Source organism: Corvus hawaiiensis, chromosome 9 (genome assembly GCF_020740725.1).
Source record: "Corvus hawaiiensis isolate bCorHaw1 chromosome 9, bCorHaw1.pri.cur, whole genome shotgun sequence".
Classification (NCBI taxonomy): Eukaryota; Metazoa; Chordata; class Aves; order Passeriformes; family Corvidae; genus Corvus; species Corvus hawaiiensis.
The window spans coordinates 21,157,085-21,181,102 of record NC_063221.1 but is presented as its reverse complement, the minus strand read 5'-3'; the positions used below and the strand labels follow the sequence as shown (position 1 = coordinate 21,181,102).

Here is a 24,018-nt window from a genome sequence, read left to right as displayed (position 1 = left end):
TTGACCTGTGAAAAGACTGCTCCCCCCTAAGAAAGCAGTGGCTGCCCATTCAGGACCCACAGCAGAGGCTGTGATGGGACAATTTTGGCCACTCCTTCTGTTTTCACCAATAATAGGAAATGAAAGGAGCTGACCATTGGTCAGTATGAAAAACTTACTTCTGCTGGTGTCACTGCCAGTTTTCACCCCTCCAACACCTTCTGAAATCTCCATCCTACTTAGCCATAATCCCACATACAAACCCAGCCCATTCCAGAGAAGGCATTATTTAAGTTATTCTTGTACCAGGAGCACACAAATGTGTAGAGGGCTGAGTCCCAGACATAGCTGTCCTGCTTATGCTGATGCATACAAGCTGCTGCCTTGCTCACAGCACAAAACTGGGATGTGGCTCTTTGTGCTCTTTGAGCTGTACAGGTGCAGGAGCACTCTTCAATACCTCTCGTCTGAAAAGCGAGATGGAAGCTTACATTTACTTTCCTAATGCTATTTCTTGCCTTTTTTCTCCATCTTTGCAGCAGCTGAAATGCCACTCCCTCCTTTTGGCAGACTACTGCTTTACTCAGGATGCACTCTACAAGCCTGCCTTTCCCTTCCTTTCCCTAACTACAGTTTTACAAGCACACTGAAACAGCTGTCTTGAGGTTTTTCTGTTCTTTCCTTCGTCTTGATCTACCTGATAATGCTGTCTTAGCTTTTACCACCCACACTGCAGTCTTGAAATATCAACTTCATTGCTTCTTTTCAAGCAAAATTGCTCCCCTTTTCAGGATCTTTGGGTGAGGAAACCTGGCTAGGGAAGAAGGGCATGGAGCAAGCCTTTTGTAGTTTGAGATCTCCATCTCCATTTATTCCTGGTCAGGGGAACATAAAATAAACTCTCTTTCTCTGAACTTCAACAGGCAATAATGTATTTTGAAATGTTTTTATGTTTTACTGTTGTCTTAAAAAAGAACTTATGGGAATTTATAGGTCCCAATCAGACCACATTGAGCATTTTTGCTCATTGTATGATAAAATGCCAAAATCTGACAAGCATTTTGAAGAAGAAGGCCATCATGTGGTGCTTTTAACTGTTTATGCAAGTGACTTTAAATACTACTTGAAGAAATAGATTTAGCTGGCCTGTATTTCCTCACTGGTGGATTAGAGAGAGGAAATTTGTACCCATAGTATCCAAGGTATGAAGGTAAGCAAAAACTGTAGTATATTTGAGAATTTTAATTTTTAAGTAATTGTCTTGTGGTGCCAGGAGTAGTACAGGTCAAGGCTGTATGTCAATGAAAACAAGTTTAAGATCTTCATCATTGTAGCCCATGAAAAATTCCATAATATTTTACAGTTTTGTTTTATAATTTGATGTTGATTTTATATTTTGGCTTATTTCTATTGTAAGAGTTATTAATAAAAGTTCCCATTCAGGCCCGTTTGGCAGTCCTGGACATTGATGGATGAAAGAACTTAAAAGTCATCTATATAACTTCAAGTTGTAACGGCTTGAGTGCATAATGGGAAAAAAAGAACCTTTGAATATCCGGACTTATCTATCATTAATGCCTCATCTGGATGTGTTCTCACTGTATTTCTTCAGTGGAGAAATGCTCCAAGTAGAGCACTATTAGCTCTGCTTGACCAGGGAGGTAGGTGCAAGGGGCTGTGTGTCTAATGATGTGCCCAGCTGCATCCCTGACAGTTTTCCTGGGGCTACCCCTTCCCGAGCTCCCTGCGTTCTGCAGAAGTGCGTAGTTGGGAAGAAGCACGTGGGAAGTGAAGAAGAGGTGAAGCTGTGGCTGAGGACAGATGTGGCCTCTTGGCTGCAGCCTGGTGGGCACGAACTCGCCCTGCCTGGGTGGGGTGGCCCTGTCGCCCGTCGCTGTGATGTGATGGGACACGGCAGCCTGGCTCTCCTTTCCGGAGACACCGCCGCACCCTGGCAGAGCCGGGCAGCCGCTCCGCGCTCCCGCAGCGCTCCTGCTCCCACGGGGGTAAAGACGAGCGCAGGGGCTGCGCCTCCCGGGACAGCGGGGCGAGGTGAGCGTGCCCGGGGCGTCGGAACCGCGGCCCTGGCGGCGACACGGGCGGGCAGCGCCGCTGCCCGGGTCCCGGGACGGAGCCGGACCGCGTGCCGGGGGCGGCGGGCGGGGAGGGAGGACGGGAGGCCGGGTGGGAAGGCGGAGGGAGGGCGGGCGCGGGCGGTGCCGGCGGGAGTGGGGCTCGGCAGCGGTGGCGGCCGGCGGAGCTCCGCGCTGCGCCTCTCTCCGGCCCCGCGGGGCGAAGCGGACGGGAGCGGCGGCGGGGCCGGGACGGACACCGAGACCGGGGTAGGGAAGGAGCGGTGGCGCGGTGGGGCTGGTCCGGGCCGGTGGGGAGCGTGGCACTTGTGCCCGGCGAGCCGGGCTCGCCCCGCCCCCGGCGGGGGCAGCGCTTAAGGGCGAGCGGGGCGCTGCTCCCCCGGCACCGGGGCTGCTCACCTGCGTGTGCCCGCCTGTCTGTGCCCGCCTGTCTGTGCCCGCGGAGCGCGGGGAGCCGCGCAGGGAGGTTGCGGTGCGCGGCTCCGTCTGAGGACGTCGCCGGCTGCGCTCCGCTGAGCGCTCCCGAACGGTAGAGGTGCCTCTGGCTCCGGCGTGCCCCGTTCCCGATGTAGCTCAGGAACCGAGAGGCTTCAGCGGCCGTTCGTAATACGGCTTATTAACGCTTGCCTTTTTTTTTTTTTTCCTATCTTTTTTTCCCTTTTTTTCGTTTTCCTGCCTGGGAAGGTTTTGCTATTAGGAATGTCCTTGGAGTAGAGATGGGAGATAAGCTGTAAAGTAACTTGAGGAATTGGTTTCTGAATTATGGCGCATCTAAAAACAAAGTTTGTGCTTCAGCGAGGGCGCTGGGAAGTTGAAGGCTTCAGTGCTGGTTAGGTTAAAGCTTTGAAACATGAAGTTGTGGGAGAAGAATTGTTTAGAAGATGCTAAGACATTGTTTTGAGAATAAATGTTTTGAAATGGAGTGTGATTATGATCTCTAAATGCTTCAGTTTCAGTATTTCCCTTTTCACTGTAGATGGGCTGGCTAAATATTGTCATTCTAGGAGTTTGTTACAAAAACGTTTAGCGTAGTTTAACCACCAGAATTGTTTGTATTGTTTCTGTTACTATATGTACATAACCATTATGTATTTTATACATTATTTTGTATATATTATCCATGCAGAGACTCTAAATTTCCTGTAGGCTACGTTTGCATTGTGTAATGCATGCAGATAATTGTTTTACCCTTTGAGTGATGGGCTTAAAATGTGATGCCATATCATATCACTCAGAAGACCAGAAATTAGATTTGTACTAATATTGTGGAATTTCTGCTTCAAATGCCATTTGAACAGTGGTATGCCTTTTACAGCATTGTGTATATTTGTTTTTAATATTGCAGATGCCTTTTGACTGCAAGACTGCTGAAATGCTTTGAGGGCTGCATCTCCTTTCCTAATCATGAACAGTTCAAAATCACAAGGGCTGGCTGGATTTGGAGTCTTGAAAAACACAACGTGCCACACGGAGAAAAAGATTTCAGTTTTCTTTTCAATAATCTTCATGACAGTGGGAATTTTGTCCAACAGTCTTGCAATAGTAATTCTCATGAAGGCATACCAGAGATTCAGACAGAAATCAAAAGCTTCCTTTTTGCTCCTTGCCAGTGGTTTGGTTGTCACAGATCTCTTTGGTCACCTCATCAATGGAGCCATTGCAGTGTTTGTGTATGCATCAGATAAAGACTGGATTCGATTTAACCAGTCCAACATTCTTTGCAGTGTTTTTGGCATCTGCATGGTTTTCTTTGGTTTGTGCCCGCTCTTCCTGGGCAGTGTGATGGCTGTTGAACGGTGCATTGGAGTCACTAAGCCAATATTTCACTCTACAAAAATGACTTCTAGACATGTGAAAATGATGTTGACTATGGTATGTCTGTTTGCTGTTCTTATAGCTTTGCTACCTATTCTTAGGTTTAGAGCCTACCAAATTCAAGCATCGAGGACCTGGTGCTTCTATAAAACAGAACATGTTGAGGACTGGGAAGACAGATTTTATCTCTTACTTTTTTCTTGCCTTGGGTTCCTGGCCCTTGCTATTTCATTCCTGTGCAATGCTGTCACAGGAATTACCCTCTTAAGAGTCAAATTTAAAAGTCAACAAAGACAAGGCAGATCTCATCATTTTGAAATGATCATTCAGCTCTTGGCTATAATGTGTGTTTCTTGCATTTGCTGGAGTCCATTCCTGGTAAGAGCCTAATGTGTTTGCCAATGTTTAATGCACATCACTGTATAAAAGTTATACTTTTTTATCTCCAGGTTTTAAAGCACTTAAACTGTGATAACAGCTCCACTCACTCAATAATAATAATTTTATAGCATATTGCCCATAATGTATGTACCTATGCGTCTATAAAAACTGGTAGCTATTCTCCACTTCTGATCAATATTACATTATGCTAAATATATAGGGGTTGTGAGGATTGTAATTCCAATGCTGTAAAGCAGACAGTGGTAGCAGAATCATTGCTAGAATAATTCAGAACAAATATTGAGCTGTTCCAAAAATTCAGTGAATTTGGGAATTTAGGATTGGGAAGTCTTTTTACTCTGTACAGTGTAAATAATTTTTTTATTCATGGCAGTCTGATTGCTGTTATTTTAACAGTTTACTGCTATTTGTGAGCTGTGTTAGGGCAGTTAAGAACCTAAAAATCCTCCCCTCTATTAACAGGGTGTTAAGGGTTTTGCTTTAGAGTCGTGTTGAAAAGCAGTGATTGGCCGTGGGTTGAAATCAACGTTGGGTTTAGACCTAAGCAAGCTGGGTTTGTAATGTGGACAGATGAGCAGCAGAGCTGCTGTGGGCAGGTGGTGTAGGACTGTCCCTGCTGTGACTCCCAGAAGGTCAGTGCCACTGCTGTTAGCACGTGCTCTGTCAGTGAGCAGGATCAAAGGAAGTGGGATTGTGATATGGGAAAGAATTTGACAGATCCTACTGTATCATGGCATTATAAAGCTCATACTAGCTTTGTCTCCTTTTAGTGTTGTAAACGTGCCTGAAGAAATTTAGTTTTTTTGCTAGGGTCAGAGGGTTAAAATCACAAGTCATATGAAATCTTAGTTTCTTCCCTAGAAACAGGGTCCTGTAGTTTTCCAGTGTTAAAAATGAGGGGCAATTTTGGTTCGAGGTAACAAATACTGACATTTAAATCTGATATCTGTATTAGATACAGCTATATCTCATCTGCTCACTGCTTATGGTAGATTCTGAAGTTACCTGAGTTAGTTCTAGATTAGATACTGATACCAGCCTAGCTGCAGCAGTTTGGTATATCTGGCAGGTAGCATTTAATTAATCCAGTATCTCAGGCTTCAAGGAGAAAGTCTGTATATAAATGTCTGCAATCACTGAAATGCACAAAAACTCTTTCACTTCTGTTCAAATCACAGAGAATTCTTCTAGTCTTGCTCTGCAGTGTAGTTTGAATTCATGTTGGCTTCTGTCCGTGTCCTGGCTGTAGTGTGTGGAGCATAAACCAAGTTGTCAGAGCAGTATAGCAAGTTTTGTAGGGAACTTCTTTACAGTTTAGACACCATCTGAAGTTTGGGGCAAGCCACAGAATGGTTTTCAAGAAAAGCATCTCAGGTGATGACTTTACTTTCCATGAAAAAGCAGCATTATTATCCTCTGGTGGCATTTATTTTGATTTAAAATAATTGTTCTTAAAAGTAGGGATTAATTTGGTTTTTATAAACCCTTGGGTGTCAGAAGAACTGTAAACTTTTTTAGTTCAACGGAGATACTTAATTTATTTAATGCATTAAGGAGCACTAAATTGCAACTACTATGGTTGTTCTTTCGATGTTGGTAATTTTGTTATACCATTCAATTTTAATATTGCTATATATTAAATATAGATAAAATGATAATTTTAGAAATCATGGCAGGCAATCTAGTGAAATCACAGCAGCGGTTTTGTTAAAGTATTTAACTTCATCTGAGTTGTAGTTGAAGATGAATTATTATTATAGAAGGAATTTTTTTCAGACCCTTTTTGGAGTTTGGTGTTTGCTTCAGCTTACAATACAGGCCAGTGAATGACTTCTTGCTTAATTTTGTACTTGGTATTTTTTGGGACTGTGTTGCAGAGGGGAGCTGGTAATCAAGGAATTCTGGTTCACGGGGTGGCAAATCTGCTGATGCTCTCTGTCTGATCCAGGCTTGTGCTGCTTTGCCTCTTTTGAAATGAGATAAGGCAAACTTACACTGTAATCAGCCTGGTGCTATGGAAAGTAGTTCTGCAATATGGATAAATTTAAGTTAGAAAGGAAGAGTTAAAAAAAAAAAAAAAAGTTGGTGTAAAGTGGGATTGAATTCTTGAGACAAAGTTTCAAGGAAGTGAACAATTACTGTTTTAGCCAGAGAGTTTCACTGGGAAATGGGATGGGGTCTTCTATTGGTATTTCCTTTCTCAGCTGTTATGATCATAGAGTTTATATCAGTTAATTTGCTGAGTTATGTACCCATTCCTTGTTTTGATAGCAACAGAACACAAACAAAATTACAAGTGTGGCGTTAATTTAGCAAGATTTTTTGGCCTGCAGTTGAGTAAAGTCTTGTCAGGAATGTACTGCTGAAGTGCTACATTAAATTGATCCAGGGTTTATCAAATTGTATGCTTTATGATTAATTGCTGATTCAAACCTACTTGTCTGATGTATCTGAAAGGTCTCAGGGCTTTTAATTTGTGAAAAGAATGGTTTACATTCTATAATATAATCAGCATCTACCAAAATAAGTTCTTGACGTATGTACGAGCAGGTGTTCATAGGTGAAATTATCTGGAAAAGGACATAAATACATGCTTGTTCTGCAGTCATTTGCTTCTTTACTTTTTTTTCTCCAAGCTAAATCTAAAAGTCAGAATTTGAAGTCTAGACTTTGAATTGTGAGTTCTACCTATGTTCTCTATCCCAAAGAGTATACAGAACAAAATGTTTCGTGGGAGTCAATTGCCTCAAAGTAAACCAAAGCAATTAGAAACCAAACAAACTTCTGGAAGAGAAAGTGGAGGAAGGCAATGCGTTTTATACCACATGTGGTTTGCAGATACAAGAGTTTGGATTCATTTGTGTGATTCTCCATCTGATGGGGGGTTTACTTTGTTTATTCCCCATCTGTTTTCAATCTAGTCTGGTATGTCCATTGACATATGTGTATGGCTACCATAATCAGTCTGTCCAATACTGTAATCCAACTGCAGATTCACTTCACTATTAGATTTTAAATTAATTTTATTTCTTTTCCAAGTGGAGTTAATATTCAGACATTGTCACTGTCCTGTGATAATATCACTTTCAGATGTCATTAAAGTCACAAGACCCTGGATTGTCCTTTATAGTGTCTGGTGTGGAACTGAGCTTGACTTCTGCATCTGCTCAGTGGTAGTGAAGTTGTTTTGATGCCTATTTATATATGTGTTTAAATGTATATATAACTAACACTTAATATTATAAATAATAATATATATTATTGTAATCAATAACCACCTCTGTCTTAAGATTCCTGAAGGTATGGGGTGTTTTTCAAAAGCAGAGCCCATGGCATGGCTCTTGTAGAGCTCTGCCTGGAGCTCTTGGACAGGGAACTCCTTCTGATTTCTTTTTTTTGCCTTTTGATTTTTTCCCCAAAGCTCCATCTCATCTGTTTTTGGAAAATAAGCAGCTTTTTCAACTTTTCTGCCACTGTGAGAGAATCTTTCCTTAATGAAGTATGGGAATGAGAGGTGCTCCCTGCTCCTTCCCTTAAGGGGGAACACTGATCTCCTTTTGAGGAGTTGAGAGCGAGAGAAAATTCACAAAAAACCCCAAACAAGTGAAATTCATGATTTTTATAATAATATATGTAGTCAATGAGTTGCAGAGGCACATTTGTTCTGATGGTTCAAATAATTTTGCTTTGTGATGGGTAATTCCAGGTAAATATGTTCTGAAGATAGTAACATCATCTTCTCTGTGTAGTTCTCATCCTTGCGAGAGCCTTAGCCCTTTGCTTAAGGGTATGTCAATTTTGTTGGATGAATTTGGTCCCCAGGGATTGGATTCCCAAAGCAAATAGTTGGATGGGAGCATTTTGTGACAAGCACCTCTGATGAAATGCATTGTTATATAAAGCTGTTTCTTGGCTGTGACTTGACATCTGGCGTGTCATGAAACAGCTTGGTTTGGAGCTGTGTTTGTATGAGCAGATTCTGACATCGGTATGTCGTATTCTGTAGGACTCAAGGGATAAACCTCTTATAAAATTTGTTTTTTTGGAGTAGCAAAGAGAACTTCCTGTAACTATGGACAGGAGAGAGTTATTTCAGAGTGAATTTATTTACAGGAACAAATTATGATCTGGAAAAATTTCTAAACTTTTTCATGTGTGAAACACAGCCTGAGAAAAATACTTCTACATTCAAATTATTCTTGTTAAGATCTTTTTCCATGCAGTTAACTGATTAATTTCATTCCAGCTTTACCTCCCCTCTACTGCAGAAAATAGCCATTCCTGTTTTTTTTGGAAAGAGCTCTGTTTATTTCATATGAATAAATCAACTCTTATTCAGTTTTTTTTTTTTTTACTGCTTAGATTAATTTTTATCAGTCCCTTCTCATGTAATTCTTCTCTTTCCAATTTGTTATGCTAATTGTGTCTCTCTGAACTTGCTCTGACTTTTTCTTGTCCTCAGATTGTCTCACGCAGTGAGGCTTGATGACTGCTTTTCCTGCACCTAGGGCTTGCAATTTACTGAATCACTTCAACTCAGAAGCTGCTGGTGCTGGTCTGAGTGGTCCTTTCAGAGAATGTGCTCTGGAACTGGTGAGAAGGGCAGTGATGTACTAACAGGGAGGCTTTTGTTGGAATACCCTTGCCCCATCCTACCCTAGTTGCTCCACCAGCTGTTTTGGGTGCAGAGACAGGCTCACGGTTGGTGTGTGCTGAAGGAGGTCAGTTTGTTGCAGGTTTTACACTAAGTAAGTTCTGGGCCACATCGTTGGGTACAGTATAAGGTAGTTTGATGTACAAGGCAATCCTCTGTGCATCTCATTTGAGTATTTTTGCATGTGTAGCCATGTACACACTTTGCCAGGAGTTCATATCTGTGTTACTCTTGAAGTCTCTCCCTCCATTCTTGTTTTCTGTCTTTAATAAGCTGGTAGTTTATGGTTCTGTTACACTACCTTATGCTTATGTGTGTGATGGGCATCATGTATATGGGCTTGTTGCTTTATTAATGCTGTTTGTATGCCTTCATTGCTGGTTGTATTGTCCCTACAACAGAAGAGTTACTGAAAAATTTATCCCTTGTGCTCTTATGACTGGTGATTTCTCATAATCAGAAAGTGCAGCTGAGGAGAAGCAGGGAGATGTCCCAAGATGCAGGTCCATGCTCTGCCACTGAGGACTCATCTCTCATGGGGGGCTGCTCGGCAGAAGCCTATTATTGTCTTACTCTTTATTAGTCAAAGCTGCAGCCACCGTGAGCTTGTTTTGCCTGCACAGGCACAGTCAACAGGGAGAGTGATCTTTTCTTTTGAAATAGAATAAATTAGGCTTTTAGTTTCCAGTCCTGTGTTTCTGAAGAGTGAAGGAGGAGATACTCTTGAATATGTTCAGCTAACCTTGCAGCTTTGAATGCTGCTGTAAACTTTCAGTGGGAAATATGACACTTACCTGTCCTTTTCAGAGCTCAGATTTTAAAGAAGATAATCAGTGATAATTCCTATGCTTGTGCTGGCTTTTGCCATTGAGTTCTTGCTAGAACGTTTGTCTGCTGACACCACACAAAGACAGGATGCACTGTCAGCAGAGTGGTTTGTGTTGGGTCTGGAACACCTCACACCCTGCCTGTGGTAGGGGAGGTGACCTGCGGCAAGTCTCCCATGGGAGAACTCCTTGGACGCTGTCTGTGCATATTTGAGGGTGGGTGCAAACCCATTTTAGGAGCCCACTTCTGTCACAATGATTTTAATAAATGAACCAGTTTCATGGGGAAAGGAAAAAAAGCTTTTTGCCAGCAGCAGGCCTGCTAGCTACACCTCTTTATCTCTAGTCCGAAGCATCAATACAGTGATAGTTATTGCTGACTGTAGGTAGTTATTTCTCTTCCAGACTTTGCTGTGTCAGAGGAGATCAGGAGTGTCAGTTTGAATGAATAAAATGCTCCCTAAATTCCTCTGAAAAGGAAAAATTCTCGTGTTTGATTGTCTTTTTGAGCTACATTAGAGAAAGAGCTCTCCCTCCTGTCACGGTCCTTTGATTGTTTGCTGAGTTTCTCAATACATCCATTAACTCTGTGCAAATTCAATTACTGTTCTTGCTTGAGTTTCTCCTAGTGTTTGATAACTCAAGGTTAAATTGCTGAAAGATTACTGTCATTGCTAATATTATGGCCCTAAAGTTATTTTAAAATACATAACTCATTTTATAGGTTAGGAGGAAAGAGAACACTCATTTTTGATTGAGGTTTATATTAGTCTCAGAAGTTAGTTAATTTGTTAGACAGAAGTTTCTTTCCAGCTTAGCTCCCCATGGAATAAAGTTTATTCAGCAGCTCAGACAATTTGAGTGTGCTTTTCTTTGTCCCCATGAAAATACTCCTGGAGAGAATTTGCACGTGTGAGTAACAGTTTAATACAATGCATTTAAAAGTCCAATCCACCTATTCAGATGTGTTTCTATGATACTAGAAACCTTTGGATTAGATGTTCATGCTTTTACTATTGGTTGTAGAGAACTTTCTTTTATTTAGTATTCTTAAGTGGCACAACTGCCTAATTCCACCAGGTTAGATGAGAAAAGGAATGAGATTAATTTTTGACTATACCTACCTAAAATGATACTGAATTTTAAAGATACTGTTCTGGTGTTTAGAATTGGTCTGTTCCTATTTTCATCTTTTACAGTACATAGAGATCTTACAGGCCTTGTCCTTTCTGAGAAATAGGAATCATTTTAACAAAAATGTTTATAAGTGTGGGCCAGGGCGTAGTTTATCATAGAGTACTTAGAAACTGTATATTAATCGTGGCTATATTTGTAATTCAAGTGTTTACCTCCCTCTCACAGAAGTCAGGGGGCTGAGATGCTCTTCCAACAGCACAGTGCTGGAGAAGAACTGGGCAGTGGTAGTGATATAAAGCAGGGAAGGAAGGAGGGCTGATATTGACATACTGCCCTTTACCAGAGGCTTTCAGGGAAGCATAAATATAGTTTTTGTTATCTGTGTTTACTTGTGCTGTTCGGAAAAATGTACGTAAAGCCTTTTTTGAAAATGCAGTGCTATCAGAATACAATAAGATTGTTTATTTTGGAGAGAAAAAGTAGGAAAGGTAGGTTTCCAGTCGTGTGAGAACGTGGCATTTTCAGAATAATGTGGTTCTGGTTTTCTTTCATAATTGTTTGCTTCTTGATTTTTAAATTTAGATGCTTTATACAGAATTAAACCATGAAGATCTATAAATTGAAACACAATATTTTGTTTCAAATGGATGCCAGTGACTTTCACAGAAATTTTTTTTCAATTTTGAAGTTGCCATCTCAAGAAATCAAATTCTAAAAACTTCACCGAAATAAATTTGCCATTCATAACCTTTCCTTGTTTATTTCACTTGGGTAGGTTTTTGGATTCTGTGTTTGATATTAAAAAGTAAGTCAGTTTGACATTCATTCTGTTGTTTGATATAAGAGAATTCTTCCTATTTCCTAGATATTACACTTATTCAGGCATTTCTTACTTGAAAATGTCATAACCATCTTTGGGAAATATCATACATGGTATAACCATTTTTGGATGGTTATTTTAGGAAAGCTGTCTTTCCTGACTATCTAAACACTTTAAATGGTAAAGTTGTTGCTGAAAAATCTCGGGGAGTAATACACTCACATGGAAAAACTCCAGAAAGTCCTTCATCCTCACCAGGTTTAATGACAGACATCAGGGTGTAATATACATTCATATATTCTGTGCGATAATTATTATGGTGTAATTCACAATTTGAGGTGTGGCATGGTGCTTTCTGGTGTAAGTTACTTGTCTCACTAGTGCTGTGGAATTTGTTAATGTCTGGGAGGAATTGCTGAGTTGCAGTTTAGGTTGCAAGCTCCCTGAGGACAGAGATTCCCTATGTGCCCAGTGCCCGGCAGTGCAGAGCATGGTCCCATCACAGCTTCTGTGGGTGTGCTTTTAGGAACAGCAATGGGCAGGGAGCAGAACACTGCAGAAAGGGTTTACACCGGGGGTGACAGTGAAGTTGTAGTAATCGTGACTCAGTCTTTGGGATTCATTTTTGTATTGGATGAGGTGAAATAGAGGAATGGTGGAATGAACTGGAGCTGCTTTGTAGGTACTGTACCCTCTCCTCAAGGATTAATGTCCAGGCAGAGCAGGAGTGGAGAGCAGCTCCTAAACTTGCTCTTAGCTCTTCAGTCAGAGCCATGGGCTGAAGGGCAGGTTTGAGTGGCATGAGAGCTGTGCTTCTGCATGATTGCCCAAAGAAGGCTGAAAATTAACCTTTGTGTAAGGGATGTCCTGAACTGAGGTTTTTAAGATAGTTGGGCCTCAATACTAAACTCGCAGAAACAAAAGATTGTCACTGGAGTATTGGAAGTTTATGACTGCTCTCCAGCTGGTTCCCCTCCTCTTGTGCTGGACCTTTGTGCTGCCCCTGAGGAGGTTTGGGGTCCCGAAGTTAAAGGAGTGGGGTAGGATGAAAAGGATGTAGTGAATCTGCTCAAGAGTGACCTCATGACCCATGTTACGGCTGACATCAGGGCATGAGTATGTGGGGAGGAAGATTCTTGTGCTGAGAAGGATGTGACCAGCTATATGCCCATCTGCTTCACTGCATGGGGAAAGACAAAAGTGAAGCAGAAAGGAGGTGAGGATCCCTGTAAGTGGTAGCAATTTGGTTTAGGATTTACAGTTCATTAGTGAATTGGTAATAAACTTGAATCCATGTTTTACCAGAAGTGTGCATTTGCAGAAATAATGAGAAATAAATCACTTTTAAATGGAGACTTGATTTTTCTCTTCCATCCTCCTCCTGAAAGGTGGTTGAGCTGCAGGCCCTTTCAGTTTATTTGCCAACATAAAAGAGAAAAAGTGACTGCAAATTGTATATCCCAACTTGGTAGATACATTGCTAATTCATTAGTCTTGATATTTCTGATCATAGCTGCTTAGTTTACTCCTCCAGAATGATACATAGAATAAGTCACTTTAACAAAGGTGATCTAAAAAGAATAATGTAAAAGCAATGCATCATGTCTTTTTTTGCCTCCAGTCAGATTTTTCAAACACTGCAAATGAGGTAGCACCAAGTGATTAGGTGACTGTGACTCCAGTCCATCTTCAATAAGGACAGGATCGCCAGGAGAGTTTTAAATAGAAATTAGGAAAACATATCTTCATTGAAAGGGTGATCAAGCATTGGAATAGGCTGCCCAGGGAAGTGCTGGAATCACCGTCCCTGGAAGTGTTCAAAAGGCATGTGGGTGTGGCACTTGGGCATATGGAAAACTTTAGTAGTGAGCATGGTGGTGCTGGGTTAATGGTTGGACTTGATGACCGTAGAGGTCTCTTCCAATCTTTTCAGCCTGTTCTATAGCTGTGGACCTCTGCAGCTCCTCTTCCCCCCAGGCTGTCTGTATATTGTCTCTTTTTTTCTTCATTCAGACAGTTCTCTTCCTCCCCAGTATCAAGTGTTATTTGTGATTCTTCCTTTGGATATTTGTAGGGTATTAGTGAGAGAACTTCTGTTGTTCCTAAATAAATTAGAATATTTATTTAACCATTAAAAATGTGATTTTTTTTTTTTTCCAAATGGGTGTGAAAACCTGGAAAAGCAAAGCAACAATAGAGAAGTAATAGGTCATTTCCAGGATTTGAAGCTTTACCCAACTGACCCTAATGGAAGAAGAATCCCAAATACTTACAGTCCTTGCCTCCCTAAAGATGGTCCTTATTATACATATTAGAAATATTCTATTGTTTTCTGGTCCTTAAAATTGTCCTGTAAAGCTTCTCTAGCACTGCTGGTTAAAGAATATATGGATTTTATCTATAAAATTAATTATTTTGTGCAAGAGATTTTTTGTTATAGGCCTTGTTCTTAGGCAGGAATACATTCCTCACACTGTGGAAACAGGCTTTCTTGTAGCTTTAAAACATGTAGCTCAGGAAACAGGTTGTTTATTTGACTTTGGTATGGACGCTATGTCTTTTCATTATGAAGTGAGTCATCTACTGTTTCCAATGCTAGAATCTTTTCTATCCATATCCACAATGCTTTCCTTTCAAATGAGTTATCAATTAAGCTGTGAGAGTAATGACATTGCCATCTAGTTGAACTAAAGTATTTCTTATTTTGCTGGCAAGGAAAGGAAATAAAGAAAGAGGCTGTCAATCCAAGATAGAAATATTTGGATTATTTAGGAGAAACAAAGAGGTGACCTGGAATGTTTTATTCAAGCCCAACAGGAATTTATGCTACTGCAAAACTGATGCAAAATAGGTAGTGTCTAAGGGGAAAGATGACAGAAAATAAAAACTTCACTTTCAGTTAATGTTTGCAAGTTCATGTGCACACACCCCCCACACCTCCCTGCTGGTAATAAAGTGAAGCAGGCTTGCTTCATAATTTCATTCCTGTAAACTTCAGTGAGAAATTCCCTGGTCACAGACTAAGCTGTGTCTGAGAAAGAAATATGAGAAAATATGTTTATTTGCTTTGCAAAAAACTGTGTTTTTCCTATTTTCTCTATTCTTTTTGGACTTTCTACACCCCTGAGCACCTTTAGCTCAACAATACCTTCAAAATGTTTATGCAATTCCTTTTTAAGGGGGGAAAATAGTGAGCCAGTGGATCCACTCTTAATTTTTAGTGGCATTCTTATTTTATCACAGAAATACACGAGACAAAAGGAGACTCCCTTATTCTGCTGCTACTTCTCAAGGGCTGGTCCTGCAAAATTTTACGTAAGGAATTATTACATGTGCCCTTAAAAGTACCCTCTGGACTTTAATGTGATGGAAAGCTGGCTCATGTATTTTGTTGTCTACAATTCCTTTTTAAATTGACTTTTTTTATAAAATCGCTATGTTCAGTTAAAATTTAATTGCTGAGCTAAGTGATCATCTGGTATATAAAAGTTGAAGATATAGTTAATGTTTTTGTTTTAGAAAGGGAAAGGAAAGCATTAGGGGAAAAACATGTTGCAGATCTAGAACATAAAAAGCATTATGTGGCATAAGTAGAACAGTGTGTGTACTAACATTTTGATGGCAGAAGTGGTGCACTGCATATTGTTCTTGGAAGCTCTTGTTTTTAAACTGACTTGCAGAATCACATAAAAAATAAAATGAAGCATACTCAACTTTGTTGCAACAATTGCTTGGCTTGTATACTGCAAGATCAATATAGCAATGGTAGAGGCAATTTGCTGTCTGTTTCTTTTTTATTAGCTCTACTTGGGAGATGTAAAATGGTACATAAAATGTGCAGATTTATGCATTTTTATTTCTTTCTCCCACTATTTTGCAAATTTATTTTCTTAAAGTCTATAGAGTACAACAAAGTGGCATCTTGTATGATCCCTTGCCTCTTAGACTGAAGCTGCTTTTTTGACACAAAAAGTGAAAGTTCCAAAAACTCTAGAAATTCAAAATAAGTGTATATTTTTTGTTTCCATGGTTTGGCACGTAATCAGTAAAGTTCTGCCTTGAAACCTCTGTGGTGTAGGAGAAGGGGATTTGCACCTCAGGGTTCAGCATAGGCAGTAGTGACAAAACATAAGTGTTCCGCAAATACTGAAAAATCCATGGGCTTTCTTCCATTAATGGAAATCCTCAGAACTAAAGGAAATCCAAAGGAAGAGGAAGAGGCTTGGGAGGGTCTGCAAGGTTCCCACAGGGAAATGGAGTCCAAAGGCTGAGCTGCAGAAGACAAGAATTTCCGATATTTGTCTACTCTGCCTTCCATGTCAATCTCTTGGTGACTGGTTTTTATCTAGTTTCCTGAAGTCAAGGATAGAACCTGGATTTAGAGCCTGTGAGGTGAAATGCATCAAAGTTGCATTTTTGTCTTTCTTCTTAACTAGCTCTAAAGTCTGCTTCTTGTTTTGGCTGGCTGTCCTTGAGTACTAACAGGAATGTGAGTAAGCAGCAGAGCTTTTTAGCCTATTGGTTGTTCTTGTGTAGACCCAATTGGAAAGAAAATTAAATTAGTGCTGTTTATGTTTGGTGAGTGGTGTGAAGCCTTGGAGCAACTTTTTTGTTTATTGCACTGAGGTTTGTCCTGAAGGGAAATGGTAATTCTCTGATGCTGTCTGCTAGGTGCAAAATTGAAGAAGTCAACAATTTTAAATTGTTTTAAAAAATTTTCCGTCAGACTTTCTGGATCTTGCAAAATGAGCTTTGGCTTTAATGAAGCTTAAAATTGGACAAAAAGTATGTAGAAGTTTAATGTATTGTGTCAAGTCCTTTCTTGACACAAATTTGATTTCTCTCTATCTATTTTTAGGGACACGGAATTCTCTGGTCTTTTCTTAAACCAGTAAGGACTAGTAGGAGTCAGAGTAACTTTATATCTTACAAACAGGTACCCTTGGTTTAAAATGGCTTTTACAGTTATCCTTTTGTAGTACCTTTTCTAAAGAAAGTTTGAATTGTCATAGTTACATCACGTGATACTTTTTCTTTTTTTGCAAACCAGGGAGACATACTACAGCTGTCTTCATATAAACAGTGTATAAATCAGCAAAGTGCTACTTGGATTCTTACATTTCTAGATAAGTTAGAAAATGTCATGAGTTACGTTTTTTATTTACCAGCTGGGGATTAATTTTTTGAGTCACACTGCTGAATCTGCATGAATATTAACTTTAGTTGTGGAGATCAAAGATGGTTAGATATGATGCAATAGTGCTGCCTCCTGCCCACTTGTGTGTTGCTGGCTACAGAGAACAGAATTCCTTTGTCCTACCTGCCTGCTGGGCCTACAGGGAATGGCAAAAAGTGTTTGAGTTGGTTTCCTGACTTTGAACCAATTATTGACCACTAATACTCAAATAAGAAGAAAAGAAATGTTCTTTTTGTGCCTGTCGAGGTGGTCCCGCTCTCAAAAGTCCACTTGGCACTGCACCAAGTTCTGGTGGCAATTTCTGAGCTGATGACTTGAACCATTTCAGTGACACGAATTTCTCACACCCAGGGAGCAAATACAGACTGTCTGCATGCATTGCTTCAATGAAATCCTTTATTTAACAGCTGCTAGTGTATTAGTCCTTTTAAGAATTTATGTTTTCAAACTGATTTTGGAACAGTATTTTAAGAATTTAAATTTAAATAGAACAAATTGACTATGAAAATGTGATAGAAATAATAATTTATTCCATTCCACCCCTCTTCCACTGAAGTTTAGGTCTTGTTCTGGGAATCAGCAGATGATTTTAGAAAGGCTCCAGGACACAGTCTCCTCATTGCAGTGTTGGTGCAGTTGATTCAGTTGCTTGCAGTTTTCTTCCAAGATTTTTCAGAAAATGTGAAAGCCCCCAGGGCAGGGCAGTCCCTTTGGAGGAGTGAGAAACTCTCTCACTTCATACTCAAAGTGATGGCAACATGTTCTGCTGCTCTGCCACAAGTATTTTAGGATAAAAATGCTCATGCTGAGGGCTGCAATGAGATTCTCAGTCTTTCTGTATGGAAATCTCGGCCTCTCAGAACTTCAAAAAGCTGGATATTATTTTACATTACTTTTTGAGATACAAGAAAGAAAATATTTTTTAATTTCTGCGTAATACTCCCAAATAATGTAAGTAATATGGTTAGGAAAATCTTATTTTATAAAACAAAATTTGAAGATAATTAGATTTTATCTTATTATTTCAAATCCAGGGACCCACAGCTGAATTGCTTAAACATGTGACTGTGTATATAAGCTCTACTTGCTCTGCCTGAGTTCAGATGTATTATTTTTTGCATGTCCGATGTTCAGAAGAGGCAACTGAAATGTTCTGGATGAAGCTTCTCCCCCAAGTGTCAGAATCCATAAATTATGTATCAGTTTTCCTTGTTGTCCTGATTTACTTCATGCAAATCTGTAATCAAAGCAGAGGTATGTTTATGTTGAACAGCAAATGAATAGATTCACTTAGAGGTGATTGCTTCTAAATGCAAGGGAATCTCACAAGTGTTCTAGGTAACATGAGAAAATAAGTTTTACAAAATCTGGATAGAGCTACTTATTAGCAACATCTACTGCTTGTTTTTCTGGACATGACATTGCGTTGGATTTGGCATTTATTAACTCTAGAGAATGTGAGAGAGGAACAGCAAATGAATTTTTAAGTACATCAAGAGGCGGATTAGGAACCTGAATGTCTGTGTTAAGTCAAACATGCTGTATGGGATAAGGACATTGGTCTTGTGGGCGTTGTTGAGCTGTCATTTGTTGCCTAGTCCTATTTGCAGAGTAAAGAGTATACTGTCTGAGTTTGCCTTGTGGTATTAGACCTCTAATAAATAAAATGTAGACTGTCCTGAAAAACATCCCATGCGAAGCCAAAGGAGCCGTTCAAGTTTGGGTGGGCTGCTGATGTCAGAGGAATGTGCCCGGTGGTTGTGGGGTGAAGAGCAGATTCAGGGAACTGGCTTGTGTTTGTGTTGGCTTGGTGCTCAGACATTCCTCCTCCTTTCCACACCAGTTCCCAGCTGTGCTCCTGCCAGCCCTACCAGCTTCCTTAGCAATGTTCCGAGGGGCTTCCTCTGCTGCTCCCATAGAAGCCATACAGAAACACTGGATCAAATGCTTCGCCAAACAAGTTCAGTGTCCTTTTATGCATTCACTTTGTGCCATTCAAGTTTATACTCAGATGTGGTGACCTGCAAGCTATAGGTAGGGTCTGGAAATACAGAGAAGCATTTAAAAAGGAGTGAAATAGGTTTGCTGGAATGCTGAGCTTTAGTTTTCTCTTCCTTCATTATTATTTTTTAGTTTTTCTGTTGAGTTTTTTTTTCAGTGCCTCTTTTTGAAACTACGACCCTGCACTTAGACAGACTGACCCTACCTCTCATTGCTCAATAAATCAGTGTACTCACAGCATCAGTTGTAAAATATCCCGTTTCTTAGTTAAATAACTGCAGCACTTTAAAGGCTTTGGAACTAAAAGCATTGCAGTGTTTCATCTTTCTACCAAAAAAGTCTTCATGTGGTTTTAACATTAATAACAGGGAGAGATAATTTACCATCTTCTGGCAGATTCCTGGCTTGGCAGATCAGGCTTTCTTCACACAGGAACTTAGGTTACAAACCCCCAGTGGCAGCCAGCCTGTAAAGGAGGTCTCTGCAGGGCAGGAGTCCCAGTGGCCTGAGTTTCACTGGGGCTGTGTCTCACAGCCCAGCTTGCTGCTCTGCAGAGCAGGGAGGCCAGAGCCACAGCTTGCTGGGCTGCTGTAGCCCTTGGGTATCCTCTGCCAGATGCTGTCCTGCTGAGCCATTCTGGAATTCCACCATGTGGAATTATTGTCTCTGGTAGTGTTGTTGCTGGTGGAGGTCTGTCCATGTGCAGCACCTCCAGAGGTGAATGAAACCCTCTGCATCTCCATTGACAAGTGGAGGGGTATCAGTGGCTTTTGTCACCATGGCTTAAATTTTCCTTCAGACCTCTAAATCTTCTGGTGTCAATAAATTGTGTTCTGCTGCAGTGTAAAACATGAATCTTCTTGTTGAAATCAAGGTACTGTGTTCCTTATGCAGCCTTTAATTAGGAAAATGTGAAAAAATAAATAGCTTTTATAAAAAACGTGCTGACCTACAAGTGGATTCTGCCCTTGAGAAAATCCATTTCTGGAACAATATTGGCATGCTTTGTTAGATCAAATTCTGGATTAAATTTTTACTTGTTGCTCAGATCAATCCCTGGTTGCCATCCTCTGCTCAAAGTTCTGCAGAAGTAATTCAGCAGAGGCACATGTATGTCCTTTGTAAAACATTTTAGAGGATTTCTAGGGTGATAAATGTTATATGCCTGAAAGTATTTACATTGCAATTTGGGATGCACTGGTGCTGTGAAGGTGTGAAGTTAGAGACAACGTTGAAACAATTTCACTCATGCTCTCTTGGTATATTTTTTAATATATGGTTTTAAAATACGTGATTTTCAGGTAATTTAAATGCTCTCTTGGTGTATTTTTTGATGCATAATTCTAAAATACTGCCTTTTCAGGTGACAATGGCCAGAATTGGGATTAACGAGGGTCGCTCAAAGGAGACCTGTGAGACGATACTTTTTGCTCTCCGAATGGCCACGTGGAATCAGATTTTAGATCCCTGGGTGTACATTCTTCTCCGGAAGGCTGTTCTTAAAAACCTGTACAAGATCACAAGTGGATGTTGTGGTGTGCACGTCATAAACTTACACATGTGGGAACTCAGCTCCATCAAGAATTCTCTGAAGGTTGCAGCAATATCAGAGTCACCAGTAAGTTCCAAACAGATAAACCAACAGCCTCTCAGCTCTATGGGACAATAAAGTTTAGCTCAGTCTACGAAGAGATGATGGAGGCAACGCTCCTACGTGGGCAGTACCTTAAAATGAGTTCCAAGGCTCAGTGGTTTGGCATTTGTTTTAAATTGTGAGTGGTTTGTTATTGTTGCTTACCAGTTTGATATTGCTGCTCCAAAAGATGCCCTTGAATGTTTTAATTCACTTCCAAAACTGGTAGTGGAATGTTAAATCATCTATATTTTTTCTCTTCCATGTGCTAAAGTGAAGAGGCCCCTTACAACACTCCCCACCAAGCCTTTCACCTTAACAGACTTGTACAAGTGCAAAAGTGATCTCCAGGGTGATTTTTGAAAGGCGTAGATTTTTTTCTGCCAGAGATACCCCCAAATCCTTTGCAGAGCCACTGTTTTCTAGAACAAAGTCAAGCATCCTTTCCATAAGGGTATTCTATACTTCTAGGCATTGAATTTACCAATAGTGTGTATGAAAGACACTTTGCTTATGCCCAGTTTATTAAATGGTCCACTCTGCTTGGTTCATTGACTTGGCCTCTTAATTATTTACTGTTCTATGAATTTTTGGGAGAGCTGCAAACTTCATCAGTGTTAGTGTTCCTTTCAAATCACTGACAAAACCTGAGGTTCCCTGTGGGAACACAGAAGCAGAGGAGCTCAGCTGCCTTACAGTTATATTTTGAGATGTATTGGTGAGCTTTTAGTCCTTTCAACACATTTTGTTGAAACTAGCAGGAATAAAGCAGTGGTTAGTCTGTGAAAATTGTAGTTTTCCCCTCCTTACCAAACTGAAGGATGATTCTGGAAGCGTTCCCCTAGTGCATGTACTGAAATACTCATGTGGTACATTGGTTTCATTTGTAAAAAGTCACATGTGTGTCGTGAAAATGTGTGTGACCAAATGAGCACCTCTGCAGGGAACTGCTCTGGGAGCAGGGTTTTGTTTGTGAAAGCAAGCTGGATGCTCAGGTTTTGCAGGGTCTGTGTCTGAAGAGCTGAGCGCATTCAATATATTTGAAAGTACCAGAAAATTTTTAGGACAGCTTCACACAGAAGTTCACACTTCACCTTTAATGCTGCTAAAAGAAGCTTTGGTTTTTGTGACTGTGTGCTGTTCAGAAGCCAAAAATGAGAGATACTGTTTTAAGATAGGTCTATGTTATTTTTACCTACTTAACTTTAAATAACTATATTAGTGAAGTGTTGGTATATTTGAACAAAGTAGTTAAAAACAGATTCACTAATAAGACAGTCTGAGGGACCAAAACTATTCACAAGGTACAAATTCATGTTGTATGTGAATATAGTTTATAAGTCAGCAAATGAAAACCCAAAAGGTTTAAGTATTTCTTTTTAAAAAAATTTTTTTAAAGCTATTTCCTTTTTGTTTTAAAAAGGTTGAAAAATAAGTGGGTTAAATAACCCTGTAATGAAATGGCTTCATTTACCCTAAAGAATTTCTGTATGTGATTTTTTTTTTTTCTCAGTCATAGGGCTGATAAACTGTGGAGAGATTTGATGTTAGTGTAAGTTCTGCACTATTGCTTCACGTGAGTTCTGCTGAAATCTGGAAGCATTCAGTCAGTGCTCAGCTTGGCTTTTGATTTCGTAGAATGCGATGTCAGTGTATCTGTTGACATAAATTATTTGTTCCTTATGGCAGATTGTTGTTTTAGCAGCTGAAAAATAATGTTGGTCCATAAGTTGTTGAGATATTTGATCGGTGAAGAAAGCTTGAAAATGTTCCATTTTGTTATGTGAATAGATGTAGCTTGTGTAGTTCATTCTGGTTGGTTTGTAAAACAACAAAGCAAAGTTTATGTGTATATGTGATTTCTTATATTTTGTGTACTAATACACATTGAATGTAAATTGCAAAGCCTCATTAAAGTTATCAAACTGTATGCTGTTACGGTGTTTTTGTGTAACAAAAAAGATCCCAAGTTATTAAAAATAATCCTTATGACAAAAAACCTCACACTTGATTACAGCCAACCACTAACATTTCCACATGTGCTATCAGTTGTGGAGGCAGAGAGGAAGCCAGGGAGAATTCAGGTAAGAGGTACCAGTGTTTGTACACAGCTCTCACACGAGCAGCTCAGGGCAGTTGGTGGTCTGAGGCAGACAAGGTCACGTTCTGATGACCCATGCTTAGAAAATGCAAATAAAAGCAGAACTGAGGCAGTTTAGTGCTTGGGATGAAAGTATTTTTATCCAAATATCTGCCTGTGTTTCACATATACTATGAATCCTGAAAAAAATATGAGTTTTGCTGTTAATATTTTGCCTTTCTCAGTGATGTGAGAACCTGCAGAGGCAGCTCAGGATACAATCACCCAAGGACCTGTTACCACTGAAAGTGATTGGATTATCATTTCATTTCATCTCACAGGAGAGCCAGCAATGTGCTGTGTTGTATGATTAGCAAGTTATATGTTTTATGGAATATGAGTTTATTAAAAAAACAGTGGGATGGCTTCACATTAGGATCTGAGTATTGGCCAGACAGGGAGCAAAGGACAGGCTGCTCAGTGATGTGCTGATGATCTCCTTAGAGGGTGGCTAACGATGTGAGCAGTCATGAGCTGCCGATTTACTGCTGGCAATATTTAGTGCCTCCAGAGCACGCCGGGGCAATAAGTGCTCTGGTGGGACGAAAGTGAATCTCATTTCTGACTAATGACTGAGGAAATCCTCAGGGTGGGAGAATATTTTAATCTAATTGGGATTTTAAGCAACGGCAAGCTATATAAGGAGGCACGTTATCCTAAAATGAGGTCCTGGCCTGGCCTGAATCAGCCTGCTGAAGGAAAGAAATCATCAGTAACCAGTTGCTCATCACTGGTTATGCTCATCACTATTATGCAAATACCTGTAGTTTGTTACCTGGATACAAAGATGGAGAGCAAGGTTCAAGATCTTTTAGATGTGATTCTTGAGACAAAGGGTCCACCTTGTGTGTTTATTTTCAGATATCTGTATATTAAGTGTTTTTATTAGTTTAGTCTGATGCATTAGCAACAATTTCAGGAAGAGCAATATGTACCAGTTCTGTAGCCATGGTGATACTTTAGGACAAGATGTTGGGACCTTTCAGATGTGCCTTATCTGCCAATGCACTGCTCCAGGATGTTCCAGGTAACACAGCACTTCACTGAGTAATGGCATAGATTGGAATGAGATTTGATTTTCTTGGGAAAAGTGCTCAAATGCCAAGGGAATTTACAATGCCCATGGTGACTTTTATTGCTTCCTTGAAAAACCCCAGATGCTTTTCAATTTTAACTTCTGCAATCTGCCACCATTAAAAATGGCAAAACTGGTCTTTCATTCCAGCAAACAATGACTTTCTGTTAAGGGTTCCTGCATTATATTGATGGAAGTATTTACTCCTTGAACAGACAATGTTTTCCTGCTGAATGTCAGTTAAT

General features: G+C 40.1%; 1 protein-coding gene across 4 annotated transcripts; it reads left to right on the top strand.

Annotated features, from left to right (window-relative positions):
- The first annotated feature begins 1,822 nt into the window (after positions 1 to 1,822).
- Positions 1,823 to 22,488, top strand: PTGFR (prostaglandin F receptor). Of its 4 annotated transcripts, none has more exons than XM_048313443.1 (3): positions 1,823 to 2,031; positions 3,418 to 4,265; positions 20,289 to 22,488. In XM_048313443.1, exons 2-3 carry the CDS (start codon positions 3,477 to 3,479, stop codon positions 20,592 to 20,594), a joined length of 1,095 nt encoding a protein of 364 aa, XP_048169400.1. In that variant the 5' UTR covers positions 1,823 to 2,031; positions 3,418 to 3,476; the 3' UTR covers positions 20,595 to 22,488. The 4 variants fall into 4 exon arrangements, with proteins under 4 accessions (XP_048169400.1, XP_048169402.1, XP_048169399.1 ...); XM_048313445.1 differs by lacking the exon at positions 1,823 to 2,031 and adding an exon at positions 2,214 to 2,321 and having other exon boundaries at positions 3,418 to 3,944; XM_048313442.1 differs by lacking the exon at positions 1,823 to 2,031 and adding an exon at positions 2,214 to 2,321.
- Positions 22,489 to 24,018: the final 1,530 nt, after the last annotated feature.

Coding starts and splice junctions, on each gene's coding strand:
- PTGFR (XM_048313443.1), top strand. CDS start 3,477: ATGAACAGTTCAAAATCACAAGGGCTGGCTGGATTTGGAGTCTTGAAA. Junction 4,266..20,288: donor TTTGCTGGAGTCCATTCCTG/GTAAGAGCCTAA, acceptor CTGCCTTTTCAG/GTGACAATGGCCAGAATTGG.